At 36.5% G+C, this 15,943-nt stretch overlaps 1 protein-coding gene across 2 annotated transcripts; it reads left to right on the plus strand.

Moving 5' to 3' along the window:
• The first annotated feature begins 591 nt into the window (after positions 1–591).
• On the plus strand, positions 592–10,824 carry LOC124534866 (A-kinase anchor protein 17A-like). Of its 2 annotated transcripts, XM_047110910.1 has the most exons (9): positions 592–770; positions 1,076–1,890; positions 1,980–2,187; positions 2,810–2,963; positions 3,679–3,831; positions 5,973–6,050; positions 8,485–8,608; positions 10,024–10,248; positions 10,597–10,824. In XM_047110910.1, the coding sequence occupies exons 2-9, from the start codon at positions 1,124–1,126 to the stop codon at positions 10,799–10,801; spliced, it is 1,914 nt and encodes a 637-aa protein (XP_046966866.1). In that variant the 5' UTR covers positions 592–770; positions 1,076–1,123; the 3' UTR covers positions 10,802–10,824. The 2 variants fall into 2 exon arrangements, with proteins under 2 accessions (XP_046966866.1, XP_046966865.1); XM_047110909.1 differs by having other exon boundaries at positions 592–1,890.
• Positions 10,825–15,943: the final 5,119 nt, after the last annotated feature.

A 15,943-nucleotide genomic window follows, 5' to 3' on the forward strand; every position in this document is an offset into this window, starting at 1 on the left:
ATCTGCCGTAAGTTCTTTGTTACAAATAATACTTAAAACTGCGATACTATAGTTCCTTCCAAATGTGGCTTCAAAACATGTAAATGTTTATGCACATTTCATCCTGTGCATGGGGTCCTTAAACCTACTTCTGGGTCCCTATAACACCGGCATCCGCATGGTGGATCCAGAAGTGCTGAGAAGTTTTATTTGTAGTCGACCTACCTGTATTATAGTCTAAATCCAATATAAAATTAGAAGAAGAAACAAAATAATGGGAAAGTTAAATTTTAATCAGTTCAGCAGTTTTTTGAAACTAGAAAAAACAAACAAATAACAAAAATCAGCTGTTTTAACAATTATACGCAATAAAATATAAAAAAAAAATAACACCGACTTCAAAGCGATCACTAAAAAAGTAATAAAATAATTTGATTTAAACACGTATTATTGAAATCGGCCAATCGTATGTAAATATTTCTACAATTTGTTTTTCACTCAAAATCGTCCGACTTCAATAATAATCATGCGATGTCCAAGGCTGTATGGTAAAGTGTTTTGGCTTTATGTATAACATCTTTAAAAAAGATAATAAAGATCTGTCAAAAAAATAATTTTATTCTTTGTGTATCTGTATTCTGTGACAACTGTGAACTGACTAACATTATAATAAATTCAATAAAAACTAAGAATATTTGTATCGTGTTTAAACTATTACAAGTTTTACTTAAAATATTCAATAATTGTAAAAGTGGCGCAAACGATGGGAGCTAACATAGGATTACTCTTTGGTCATTTCATTAAACCTTCTCTTTATTCTTTTATATAAACATTATATACCTTAAAACTAGCATTTTTTATATTCATTATTTTAAGTATTTAATTTACTTAGCATTTTTAGGGTATAATTTAGGATATTATTATTGTAATATTATAAAATTATATAAATAAGCATTACTTTTAATCATAATATATATAGAATAAATAAGTCAAGATGAGTATTCAAGTTTGTAGAGATACATCAGACGTTGTGGTGCTGTATTTGCCACAGCGTTTGTATCTTAAATCGTTTGCAAAGCTAAACATTTCTGTCCAGCTCCCCGCGCAAAAGGTACACGGCAAGTCATTGTCCAATTGGGAATTGATGGAGAAGTTACGGAAAATGATCCAACCTGATAACTTCTCTATATTGAAAGTGTCAAAGCACAGTTCTGAAGTGATTAGGTTCGACGCTGAACTGGAAAATCGCCAGAAACTCGATCGTGTCCTGGCACGCCTCGAAGATAGGATAATACAGTTAACAGACTACCCAGAACCCTTGAAAGTTAAAGTTGCGGAAGTTAAGTCCGATTTCCCGAGTCGTCACGCCTGGGATTCGTTCTTTCGAGATGCGACAGACATGGACGAAATGAAGCCCGGCGAGAGACCTGATACAATTCACATAAAGAATTTGCCCATCAGATGGTTTGTTCATGACCGTGATGTGGATGATGACGCACCTCCTTCTGAGAGCATATTTAAGAAAGTATTTGAAAGGTATGGCATAGTAAGACAGGTGGATATACCTGCTGCTGATCCTTTCCGTATGCAAATGAAAGCTCCTATGAGAGGTATTACAATACCTGCTCAAGATGCCTCATTATATTTTGAGGGATATGTGCAGTTCAGTGAATATGCTGGTTTTGTACGGTGTATGGATTCTTTAAGGGGTTGTAAGTTGTTGAGGAAAAATAAAGACATTGCCGAGTGGTGCAGTATACAAGTGGACTTTGATAAGACAAAACACATGACGGATGCCGCTGTTAAAAGGAGGTCTATTGTTCGAGAGAGGCTGTCAGCCAGGCAGAGGGCAAAGGAGGAAGAAGAAAAACGGGAAAAAGAGAAAATTGCAAAGCGAGAAGCTAAAGAAAGGTAGTTAGTCACTTATTGCTATAAATATAAATACAGAATATTATTATATTGACTATGTCTGAATTTCACACCCTTATTTATGTTTTAAGGCAAAAAATTGATCACCATGAAAAAGAGAAACTTGAAAAGATGAGGGAGAGAGAAGAAAGAAGAAAAAAGAAACAGCTTGCGAAATTGATGGCGAAGGATAATGTGGATCTCAATAAGAAAGTGGCCGAGGAACAGAAGAAACTACTGAAAACTCAGAAGAGGTTGCAAGCTATAAGATTGATCGATGAACTGTTTAAGAGAATCGAGGTATGGTTCAGTACAAAAAAATTAGAATATTGTAATACATATTGTATTGCTGTTTCAACGACAATTTCAAATCATACAAACAATTTCACCTTGAATTGTCATCCTGTCATTAGTTGAGATGTATAATTCTGATCTGTGCTTGTATATTTGTTATGATTATGAAAGTGATGGAATCAAATTTGCACATGTCTGTGTGAACTTATGTGCTATAATTCTTATGTACAATTAGCTTAATATGCTTTTTGGGACTACTAGAGGGGTAAATATAATTTAATAACTTAGATTTTTAATTGAAGCAATATCCTGGTTTGGAGTTTAAATACTCAATGGTATTCATTATGGACCCATTATGTTATTGTAACTGAACATAAAATAGAAATATTATTGTAGTTAAGTGCTATGGTATTTAACTATAGTTAATAAGTATATATTAATTAAGAATTCTTTTAAGGCATAATATAGTAAATTACATAAGCGAATAACAAGGACTATTATAATTGATTATTCTTTCTATAGCTATTCCTTTAACTTGAATTACTTTTCAGCCAAAATTGATAAGGACATCAGTATGATTTGTAAATAGTCAATAAACAATTGTAATGCATTATAAATTAATTTACAGCTTCGTCCAGAGCTTCACCAGAGCAGCAAGAGAACAGCGCGCTATTATAATGCAAGTGATTGTTTTGCGCGGCAAAGAATAGTCGACAATTACAAGCAACAACAAGAAAAAGCTCTCGAAGAACAGAGGGAACGGCTCAGACATGCACTAGACGGTATGTTAATATTTAAAGAGAATATCTCGAAGTAAGATTAGGCTTTTTACTTGGTGGTAGGGCTTTGTGCTAGCCCGTCTGGGTAGGTACCACCCACTCATCAGTTATCCTACCGCCAAATAACAGTACTCAGTATTGTTGTGTTCCGCTTTGAAAGGTGAGTGAGCCAGTGTAACTACAGGCACAAGGGACATAACATCTTAGTTCCCAAGGTTGGTGGCACATTGACAATGTAAAGAATAGTTAATATTTCTTACAGCGTCATTGTATATGGGTGATGGTGACCACTTACCATCAGGTGGCCCATATGCTCGTCCGCCAACCTATAATATATATATAAAAAAAGGCAGTCTATAAACATTCAGGGGGATTTCTAATAGTTGCCGGCAGTGTCGACGTTAGGGGCATGCGTCATGGAGTGACGGCCTTGAGTGCTATGTTGGGGGGGGGGCATGATTTTTAATCTTATAGAGGGTCTTGCCACCAGTCGTCCGACTCTGTTCGAATGTAAAAGGGTGCCAAGTGCATGTCTAGTTAGGGTCGCTGGCCCTATTGGCTAGGAATATTTCACTCCTGTTTTAAAGTAAGAGATTTATAAGGCTTTTTTTACATAGTAATTTAGCAGCCAAAAGTTTTAATTAAAAAACATTTCAATATGTTTGTTATTCATTTGACAAATTAAACATATCTCCAGAATGATTTTTTTAATTTCCAGGACGTATAATAATCCGGTCGGCCCTGGAGACAAAAAAACCCAAACGGGAGTCTTCGATCAGCTCGATATCGGAAGACGAGCGCGATCGTAAGCGCGTCAAGACTGAGAAGCTGACCACTCCGGAGAGGGAGGTCATCTACAACAAGACTGCAGGTGGGAAAAATACAACATGATCAATGATGTTCTAGTAAACAGATATGTTATTAACGCGCAAAAAGTGAAGACTAGAAAACGTCCCAATTGGGACGTTTGCCTTTAGTCGTTTTACGTAGTAATACCGAATACGTTATTGCGTAATAAAAACATCTAGTTATCCCTTTTACTTATTGTTTTTGTCAAGCTATCCTTTTTACTTTTAACGAAATGTAAAAATAAACTAAAATAAAAGGTCCCCGGCGCGGCACACTTTTTCTGTTGTTTAGTATGGATATAACATATCTGTTTATTAGAATATCATTGTACATGATACTATAATAATAAGAATTTGAATTCAACACACTTATTGACTTCTTGTTTATTCCAAAACAGCTGTTTGCACGGACCATAGATAATGGCGTTTTAAAAAATATTGCATAATAGTGACCCTCCTCGGATTCGCAACTAATAAGAATAAACATACTAACAAATGTCTTAAAATGTTCACAGCGTTTTTTGTTCATTAGACAGTACATATCGCTTTCCTTGAGTTTTACATCTGTAATATCTTCGAAAATGTTCATTTTAAATATTTATTTTATCTATATTATAGTACGACACAACATAGATGTCGCATCGGCAAAATTCGTAAAACCGATCACATCCGAATTGAGTACGCTATCCCAAGTTATCAATATTTATTTCTCATGTGAATATGATCTTTACACAAATGTAATATATTCGTTAATTTGACGCGTCGATTAACATGTATAGTACGACACAACTTAGATGTCGCATCGGCAAAATTCGTAAAACCGATCACATCCGAATTGAGTACGCTATCCCAAATTATCAATATTTATTTTCTCACACGAATATGATCTTTGCACAAACGTAATAACTTGTAATATTACATGACTTAATATATTCGTCAATTTGACACGTGGATTTACATGACTTGCTTTCTCTGACGCGTGAATCTGTAGCGACGAATAGCGTCGAATGGCGCGATAGGGAGCTATTTCTATTGGTTGTATAAATCGACAATAATCGGTTTTAATTTCATTCCATTGCATTTTCCGATGCTACATCTAATTTGTGTCCTACTATACTTGCTTTCTCTGACGCGAGAATCTATAGCGACGAATATCGTCGAATGGCGCTATAGGGAGCTATTTCTATAGATATTTCTATTTCTATAGATTTGCTATTGGTTGTATAAATCGACAATAATCGGTTTTAATTTCATTCCATTGCATTTTCCGATGCTACATCTAATTTGTGTCCTACTATACTTGCTTTCTCTGACGCGAGAATCTATAGCGACGAATATCGTCGAATGGCGCTATAGGGAGCTATTTCTATTAATCGGTTTTATTTTCATTCCATTGCATTTTCCGATGCTACATCTAATTTGTGTCGTACTATACATACATACATTACATACTACATTGTGGGTTATCTCTCAGAGATAGATATATGGTATATATACCATCATGGCTTTTCGTAGATCTTTTTAAGGCGTACAATACCGCAGTACCTTATTTTGATTTATCTCGTAGTGTTCAGCTAGCGATTCTCTGCAATGTTATTATTTTTATATGGTATAGCTTGTCGGACGAGCATATGGGTAACCTGATGGTACGTGGTCACCGTTACCCATAGACAATGACGCCGTAAGAAATATTAACGATTCCTTACATCGTCAATGTGCCACCAACCTTGGGAACTAAGATGTTATGTCCCTTGTGCCTGTAGTTACTGGCTCTCTCACCCTTCAAACCGGAACACAACAATACTGCGTACTGTTATTTGGCGGTAGAATAACTGATGAATGGGTGGTACCTACCCAAACGGGCTGGCACAACAAATGCTATGTTGTAGATGTAATATACATAGAAAACTTCCTCTTAAATAATCTATCTATATAAAAAAATCGCATCAAAATCAGTTGTGTTATACTGAAGATCTAAGCATACTTACAGACAGACAGCGGTAACCGACTTTACTATATGATTAATTAATTTGTTTCATTCTATGTAATGATAACAACGAATTAATGGACTTTTATTACTTTTCATATCGTCGTTATAATATGATCGTTATGTTAGTCACAAGCACGATGATGGTTTTTATCAAGATAAACCGTATTGTTCCAGGAATGTACGGGTATCCGGGTCCCTATGGCTTCGGCTACCCCTTCGCAGCCGTCCCACCGCAGTATGCCTACCCGCAAAGTATGAGTATTGATCTATTTTTAACGACTAGTTTTAGTTCGTCTTCAGATGAAAAACGCGCTCTTACTATTGCATTAAGACAGTAAAAAATTCTACCCCATATCGCAGCCTAACTGTGTGCATTGCAGAAATATTAACTATTCCTTACATCGTCCATGCGCTACCATCCTTGAGAACTAAGATGCTATGTCACTTGTGCCTGTAGTTACACTGGCTCACTCACCTTCAAACCGGAACACAACAATACTGAGTACTATTGTTTAGTGGTAGAATATCTGATGAGTGGGTGGTACCTACCCAGGCGGGCTTGGACAAAGCCCTACCACCAAGTATGCATGTTTGATACTATTGTTCACGAAAGTGAGATTAATAGAAAAATATATTCGAAATAATCGAACGTTTATATGGGCATATACGATACTAGTAGTAGTCGTCCGCAGGTTCGCTCGCGTTTTAGAATATTGTCTCTCATGTGTTAGACAAAAAAGTAGCCTACCTGTCTTTCAAGTTTCTTCATCCCAAATTTCCTGAAATTCGGTTTAGCGGTTTGGTTGTGAAAGAGAGACAGACAGATAGATTTACGTTCACATTTATAATATAAGAATTAGCACGCACTGTTAACTTTTGTCACGGTGACTTTAAAGTGTTTGTCACTGTCACGTCACGTTTCCGAAGTGGAGTACGCTCATTAATAGAGACAGTGACAAAACATTTTCGAAATCGAAGTGTCATTTGCCACTATGGATTTCGAAGAGACGGCCGTTCTCTGTGAACTCGTGAGATTCGGCAGAAAAAGACTTTAATTTTCACGTGAATATCTGAATACTCTTTCAATTTTTTATCATAAAGAGCTGGTCTCTTTTCCACTTCTTCTATTAGAACATCATTATCAGTATCGTCTTCACGAATGTTTACGTTTTGAATAGATGGAGACGTCATTTGCGCGCCAAAGTCGGCAGTCAAAGTGCAGATAGCGCAAGACTGACGACGAGAGTGACAAATTTTTCGCTAGCGGACACAAATGTCACCCAATTGTCACGTCGTAACGTGCGCGCACCTCCGTACATATTCAAGGACTCGACAAGAGTGACGAAACAGTCACCGTGACAAAAATCACCCGTGCGCGCTAGTTCTTAATGTAGATTATTTTAAAACACCCATATAATAATGATGTCCTGATCTATGTCAGCTACGGTAGTCGATATTTATGTGACCCAGCCTACTACTCTTATTATTGTGCTCAAATGCACTTTCTATTACCTGTTTCTCATGATTAGATGGCAATGATGGGAGTTTAGGCGCCAAGAACAGCGGCTTTACGTGCTTTCCGAGGCATTCAACTTCCTGACCTTTGTCACGTTACTGAAAAGTCTCGATACAAAAACCGAATAACTTATTTGGCCCGACCTTTTTGAACTTTTGTTTTTGATATATCTTGGTATTAGTGGCGTTTTATCTAGTCATTAAACCAACGAGGCAGACGCTAATAATCTATTAATCTAAGTATGCACAAAGAAATGCTGTTTAATCTGAATGTCTAACTTAAAAAAACTATATCTAATAGATTGTTGCGATTATGCCCAATGTACATCTTATGTTCGAAAGTCAATTGCAGTTTTGTAAAAAAAAATGTTTTATGGCTTTTAAATTTCGAAAGTAGATTGTCTGTTAGTTTGATTGTTGTAAATGCAAAGGTGATGAAAAATGTATATAATTAAAACGTAACGTACCATTGCTTTAGTATAGCGAGTTTTGATCCGCTTTGACGTCATTGTGCGAGTTGTCAGGAGTTAATTTTTTTTTTATAAGTTTCATGATTTTTAATTCAGATCCTAGTCAAGTTTAAAGTCCACTTACATTTCTTTTTAACATCATTACCAAGAATGAAAGCTAGCTTGAGCTATTTTCGTACGTTATTAGTTAAAATGAGACGCAACCGGGAATGTAATCTTATCTTAGATGGGTATATAATTGACAACTAGCCAACTAAAGAGATTGTCTATTACAGGACGCTTAAAAAACGGTTTAAAAATATTTATAAATTTATACGTTACTCAAAAAATCATTCTTGATACATGACATGTATCTTGCAATAGGCACGTGTCTCATATATATCATCTATTTGATGATGAGTTACTGTTTTCAAAACATTAGAAAAACTATGAATCGTTTTTGTACGACAAGGCACGGTAACATTACTCATGTGAAATAATCACTCTATTCCTCTTCAACTACAAGTACACTGACCCTTGGTTGAGAAAGAGATGAAGCGTAAGTAAAACCGATTCCGATGAAACTCCGTTTCATCTCATTCTCACATATCGTACAATGTTAAGTTAAACAAGGACAGGGCGATATCCGATGCACAACTGGTGACGTTCGGGTATCGCCCGTCCGCTGGCGCCGGCGGGGCGTGTAAGTGTGGTGTGCGCAGCGTACTTCCCGCGCGGCGCGTACTTCCCGGCGGAGGGGCGGCGCCCGAGAGGCCGCGGGCGCGGTCGCGGGCGCGGCCGCCTGCCGTACTTCGACGGGCCCGACGCCACGCACCAGTACTACCAGTACGAGCGCTTTCTGTTTTATGACGCACGTACTCAAGTCGATTTTAAAAACAATAACGAGGTTGAATCAGTCACGAGGATTTTGGAGCATTCAGCAGACGTTAGAGATTAATGCTTTACTGTATTATACGGTCGTTTTCTGGGTTGCTACATTTAAAAATAGAGATAGATCGAGCAGTAAAGGTGAGAGCGTTTCGGATAGCCTTCGGTCCACGTTTTCTGAGATAATGAAAAATGCTAGCCTTATGTCTTAAGTCTAAAGTCAAAAACCTTTATTCAAAATAGAAGTGTTTACACTTTCTTATTGATGGTTAAAAATATACCACCGGTCCGGAATTTAACACCTTAGACCTGAGAAGAACCGGCGAAAGAAACTCAGAGGGATCTATTATTATTATTATTTTTAATGTCAAGTTGCAATATACAATAACAAATATATTTTTGTTATTTGAAACAGCCTGGATGCGATTATCTCATTCCCAAGGTGTGTGTCGCAATTCCGATCCTCTGGGCAAAAAACGAACCAGCCCTCCTGTCACCAGTGGAGGCAATGAGGCGAGGTGTGATACTTTTGATGAAGCTTTTTGTACTACTACTCCAAGGGCCAAGCGTTTCGACAGCAAATGGAACAAAAAAGTAATTAGATATAATACACGAATATTTAGTTATTTTTTTGGCTTCAGCTTTTTCCGCAGCGGCACCGGCTCTTAAAGTTGTTTCTCGGATATGAAATGGGGCCAACGTGTCATATGTCATTGAATATGTTCGATAATTCAAATTCTGTCAAATTCTGTTAAGTTTGGCATAGTGAAGGAATCAATTTCTTTGATAACAGTAATGTAGTTGACTTACTAAATTACATTATGCAAATTTATTTCCAAAGTCTTTAGGTGCGTTTTTTCTAGTCTCACAATTTTTCTTCATGCTATTCAACGCTGGTTGCGGTATTCTTTAGATTCTTCAAGGGAAGGAATATGAAAGACGGTCAAGAGAAATTTAAAACCATATACTTGCAATTGCATTCTGTTCCTTAGATGGATTTGATAAAGGAATAAGAAATGCGTCACGTCAGATTAACGAATTAAGATGATTGTGTCACATAACATGATAGATTTTTTCGTACTTTTATATGAATTTCCAAAATGTTTTGATTCAACCTCGTTATATATATGTTTAAACTTTGTTGCTTTGGAAAAGTACATTAAAACAAATAAAACCAACCTAGATTACTCTTAAGCAAGATTAATGATCTAAGCACATTTACAAACAAGTTTAATAATATAGTTTATACTCTACTATACATAAAAAATATTAATCTGTGAATTTATTTCCTTCATTATTAAAAGTACGTGAGATAAAGTAAAGTTTAAGTTATCTAGCGAAACCAAACATACCTTACTGATAATATTTTTCAGATATTTCAAGAAGTTAACCGAAGCGGGGCACCGCAATGAGCACGATAATCGCTCTCGCTCGCGATCCCGTTCCCGCTCGCACTCGCGCCGCCGGTCGTACTCCCGCTCTCGCTCCCGCTCCCGCCGCCGCTCGTACTCGCGCTCGCGCTCGAGAAGCAGAAGATCCAGAAGTAGAAGATCCAGGAGCAGAACTCGACGTTCAAGGTCCAGAAGCCGGAGGTCAAGGTAGACATTTGTTATCTACAAATAAATCATTACTACTGTCTACTATAAATAATTAGTCCATGTTGTGCAGAAATGTTCCAATTTACGGAGACACGAATATAAATAACTTAGGTTTATCGGCTAGCCGCCTTATTTATATTTTTTGTTTTAAATCGTTCCTGCAGTAAGAAATAGTGTAGTCCACTGACTATGATGAATGTTATACATTTCTTCATGCCGCAGTTGTTGAGTGTTCTTCCTATATTTGGCACATAATGTTTTAAAATAAATACATGTGATGTTTGTTAACAAAATAAATAAGTCGGTTCTAGGCTCATGGAATATACTAATTCGTGCTTTAACTTTCAGATCTCACAGCCGTTCAAACTCAAGGTCACGTCGGCGGTCGAAGTCCAGAAGCCGGCGCTCCAAGACGAAGTCCCGCTCGAAGTCTCGCGCGCGCACGCCGAGCGCCAACCCGCCGCCCGGCGCTCCCGCGCGGCGCTCTCGCAGCTGGTCACTGCCGCGCCCCGCTGGCGCCAGCAAGTCCTGGTCCAAGAGTCCTAAGAAATAGATAATAAATAATTTATTTAATTACTTCTGTCGTTTTTTTTTATTTATTTTGTGTGATAGTTTGGTAAACAATCAAGAGGCTCATTTGATGCAAAGTGACTACCACCGCCCATGGACATGTGTAACACCGGGGCGTTTGAAGGTGCGTTGTCGACCTAAGGAAGGAGTACGCTCTATTCTTGAAGTTTCCCAAGTCTCGAAGGTTCCAACTTGGTTGCCATACTACCGTACGCATTACAGAGTAATAATAATTATTATTAATTTAATACATGGTAGGTAGAGCCGAGATGGCCCAGTGATTAGAACGCGTGCATGAAACGGAGCAAGAACGGAAGCTATTAGCCTAGCAGTGAGAAATTTACAGGCTGTTACTTTACTTTACATAGTAGGTACTATTTTTTTTTTTTATGGCATAGGTGGCAAACGAGCAGGAGGCTCACCTGATGGAAAGTGACTACCACCGCCCATGGACACCTGCAACACCAGGGGGCTTGCAGGTGCGTTGCCGGCCTTTAAGAAAGGAGTACGCTCTTTTCTTGAAGGTTCCCATGTCGTATCGGTTTGGAAAAACCGCCGGCGAAAGCTGGTTCCACAAAGTGGTTGTGCGAGGCAGAAAATGTCTGAGAAATCGCGCTGTTGTGGATTTTCGGACATCAAGGTGGTGGTGGCGGGTGAAACTTAGAATTTTGGCGAGATTTCCGAAGGTGAAATTCAGCAGCCGGGATTAATCCGAACAATTCCTCGGAACATTCCCCGTGAAAAATTCGGTAGAAGATGCAGAGTGATCCAACATCTCTACGCAAAGCCAAAGGATCAAGGAGATCGGAAAGGGCTTGGTCGTCGATAATTCGGGTCGCTCTACGTTGAATGCGGTCAAATGGAAGGAGCTGGTACTGGGGAGCACCCGCCCAGAGGGAGGTCCCGCGCAAGGCTGGGACTTGCCACCGATGGGTACTGCAGAGTAAGGAATGAATAGTTCCATATTATAATATTATTGTTGACCGAAAATTGTGTGACATGGCCAGGGAAGTGACGTCACCGGACGGACGACGTCGCATGAGAACATATATGACACGTACGTGACGAGGCGGTGGATGGTATAAATTCTTGAAAATGTCTACAGGGACGTAATAATAAGTATAAAATTGCTCGAAAAGAGCTCTAACAGCGCTGACTGCGAGTTCTTACTCACAAGTACAACTCAGTGAGGAAGCTAGCTGCTCAGTAAGGAAGATAGCTGAGTGTTCCTCCTCTTGGAGGAACACTCAGCTATCCCGTCACTGCTGATATACCATATTTATTTACTTGTATTTCCAACTAAAATACGCACTGTAGTGTTGCCAACTTAATTTTTGGAAGATCGTACCATAACATAGAAAAGATCGTATTTAGCCAATATTTCCAGAGAGAAAGTAGTACGTCATGAAATGAAAAGAAATCAACGTAGATAATCATTTAGGAAAAAAGAAAAAAAAAGGAAAGTAAGAAAAAAAACCGGTGTCAAATTTGAATACAAAAATGTCCCGTATACATAAAATCTCCAGTTCCCATTGACTTCATTTCATACTGATACGAGTATTTCATCTATTCATATTCTATAACAATATACTATAACTTACTGAGAGTTAGACTTACTTATGATTATGGGTATTGAAAATTGAATTTTGAAAAGATCGTATGTTTTGCGTACGATTTCGATTACACGATCGTACATCGTACACGAGCCAAAAAGGTCGTATAAATACGATTTAAATCGTGCGGTTGGCAACGCTTTATTGCACTGAGCATGTAGCTCCCTGGAAGCTATTGCAGTCTTTATATAATAACGGCGGTTTTAATTCGTAATTGATTTACGAGCTAGTGCCCTGTGTAGTTTCTCTTACCTACATAAAAATCGACAGCATTGACTGAAACGACCTCCGTGGTCGAGTGCCTTGTACATCGGTTTTCATAGTACGCCACTCTGAGGTACCAGGTTCGATTCCCGGCCGAGACGATGTAGATTACCTTTAGTTTTCTATGTTGTCTTAGGTCTGGGTGTTTGTGGTATCATTACTTCTGGTTTTCCATAACACTAGTGTTTTAGCTACTTAAATTAGGATCAGAGTAATCTATGTGATGTTGTTTCATATATGTATATTATTATTATATAACATATGCATATATCATACTTTTTCTGATATAGACACAAGCTTGTAAAGTTGTCCCAATTAAAGATATTTCATTCGTAAGAAGAGTAAGTTCACGGTAGTTTTCCTTGGTGTATTAAATACTCAAAGCAATTAATACACTGAATTCGCAGTAACCATATAATAAACATTTGAACACGAAAACATTACATAAATCTATATAAAAACAAGTATTTAAAAATGATGGTATCTCTTAGATTAGCCGTAAAAGCAGAAAAATCATATCTTTCCATTAATCTATTTCTTATAACAAGATAACTTATCGCTCGACGCTAGCCGATTTAATAATCTACATCCGGATTTAACGGCTAATTTGAATGTATTCTGATTTAGAAATACATCGGTTTTTACTTATTTGATTTAAATGCCTTATTAACTTTCTATGTTATCGTGTTTATGATCTCTGTTATAGAATTAAATATACATTACTTTTAATAAAACTTTTTTTTCAATCATATCAAATTGACATAATCTTATTATTAAAGTCTATATTGTTCTATTTTCGAAGCAAAATCACAAACAAAATTTTACGGTTACTGTTGTCTATGGTCATATATACGTCTATATCTTGTTGAAATGAGTTCTTGTTAGATAAATATTACTTTATATTTCCATAAAATCTTTAAAAATAAGTGATGTATAATAAAACAGTTACGAGTGTCATAATAAGACATAAATTTTATAATGTAAGTATTTATATTACACGTAGGAAATTACAATAGTGAATAAAAAGCAAATTTATCAGCATAGATAATAAAATCAGTAGATATTAGTGACAATTAACGAAAACATATTTTACTTAGATACATCGTTAATTAATTATCAAACTTACAATATACAACGAAAAAAGTACCAAGGTCAGTGTAATTTTCCGCGGATAGATCCACAGCTTTTTTTTATGTGTGTAGTATTGCTGTTGGCCCTACTGGCCTTTACAGCGTCACCGGTCTTTCGGGCGAGAACTAATGTCCCCTGTCCTGAGGTTGAGCGCTTGGCTCTATCCACAGCTACTGTCGTCATCTAGCTTATAAGTTTGGAGGCTCTCAAACCCCGACATTTTCTGTCAAAGATATGCTCTATACTAAAGAGCCTATGACGTTTACCTTTGACGGATACTTTCGACGTTTTCTTTTCTACTATAGGGAATGTTTTTGACAACCTCAAGATTACTATAGTCTATAGTAACTTGGGGTTGTGGTATAATTCCGTATCACAGAAACCACGTAAAGTTTTTGTTCCTGTGCCTGATCGCTCTCTTGTCGAGTCGATTTGCCAATGGATTATGAAAGTGAGGAATATAAAGGGGTCCTGCGGTTGTGCACATTCGTACACTATACCAAACGTTTCTTATACTGTTGGATAGTATCCATGGAGAATCGTCAACTGTGTCCATAATTAAAAGTTAAATATTATCGTATTAAAAAGCTCGTTAAATATTATTACTTAAAAATAAAAATAAGGATATTATTTATTTATAGATATTTTACTACCAATATCAGAATAATTACTTATAAGCGGGCGTATATTCAAAGTATTGTTCATAATTTCAGTAAAGTTTTAATTAAGCAAATCAATTACACAGATAATTTCAGTAGTTATAAATATCGTTACTTTAAAATATCACATACACAAACACACATAGAACACTGAACTATTACAAAATAATACAGAAACTATTGGAAATTAGCGATTGGTCGCATACGTGGTGCGCGGGAAATCTTGAATGTAACTGCCTTCAAGATGGCTGCCTCGCTACCCTCGCCGCGACGCTTCACTAGAGCGTTCGTCTTCCATTAACACTCTTTTCCAGCCAGTACGAAAAAAAAAAGATGGCGCACCATGCGCCGTCATATTTAAACATCCAATACCAACAACTACCCTCCTACTACGCCCAATCTAAACAATCAAAATCCGTTTAGCCACTTTGGAATTTAGAGTCACAGTACACAAGAATTAAAAAAAAACAAACACATTTTTAAATAACTGCATTTCTTAACTATGAGAGTGTTTTGGTCACCCATACCCTCATTTTACCTTGGTCACAGCACTTTATCGGTGTAACGACTTAAGTCCACTCAAATTATCATTCCAAATTTCATCTTCACCTTACATTTACATTTTACTTATAAAAAGATGCCTGAACACTATTTCCATATTTCTCAACTTTATACGTCATTTCTTCCATACAAACATCGCTAAATATACCTTAATAATTTTCTGGCTTTCATAAATAAAAACCTAATACCGATTTCTCTATTTAACCTATATACCTAATTCATTTTCATAATTTTCGTTATCTTAACATTATTAAAATCCATTCCCTAATCTTATAAATTCATTGTACGAGCAGAGAAGATCTCATCACATAGAATTAATCGACGTTATTTAGACGTTATAAAGAGTATTTATTATTATTATTAATTAATCGACGTTGAATACTAGGCTGATAACATTATTAAGTATACAAATAAATATAATTGTCATAAAAAAAGACATTATTTTTCAAGAAAGCCATTTGTAAACAATATTTTAGTAGCGTAACATACCTAACGTATTCAAAAACACATTTTTTATTATATATTAAAAATGTGTTTTTGAAAAAATACAAGCGTTATGTTTTTTTTTCTTTTTTTTTTCTTTTTATATCATTCGGTGATAACCCTACCAGAATTGTACATAATATTTTTGGACGCGTGTCGACTGTACTTATTAAAATCAAGTACAGTTTAGTTATAATTGTTTCACACAAGTCCTAGTGATTCAATTGCATTAATTTTTCAAACGATTATTAAATCGCTCAACATACTATTTATTACGTTACTTCGGTTTAAATGGCCAAATTAAAGTTAAAACACTTTAAAATGGCTTTATGCTATGAATCACATTTTGTACATAAGTACGAAAATAATGTACTTAATATTTACATTAACAACAACAACAGCCTGTAAATTTCA

Source organism: Vanessa cardui, chromosome 13 (genome assembly GCF_905220365.1).
Source record: "Vanessa cardui chromosome 13, ilVanCard2.1, whole genome shotgun sequence".
Taxonomy (NCBI): Eukaryota; Metazoa; Arthropoda; class Insecta; order Lepidoptera; family Nymphalidae; genus Vanessa; species Vanessa cardui.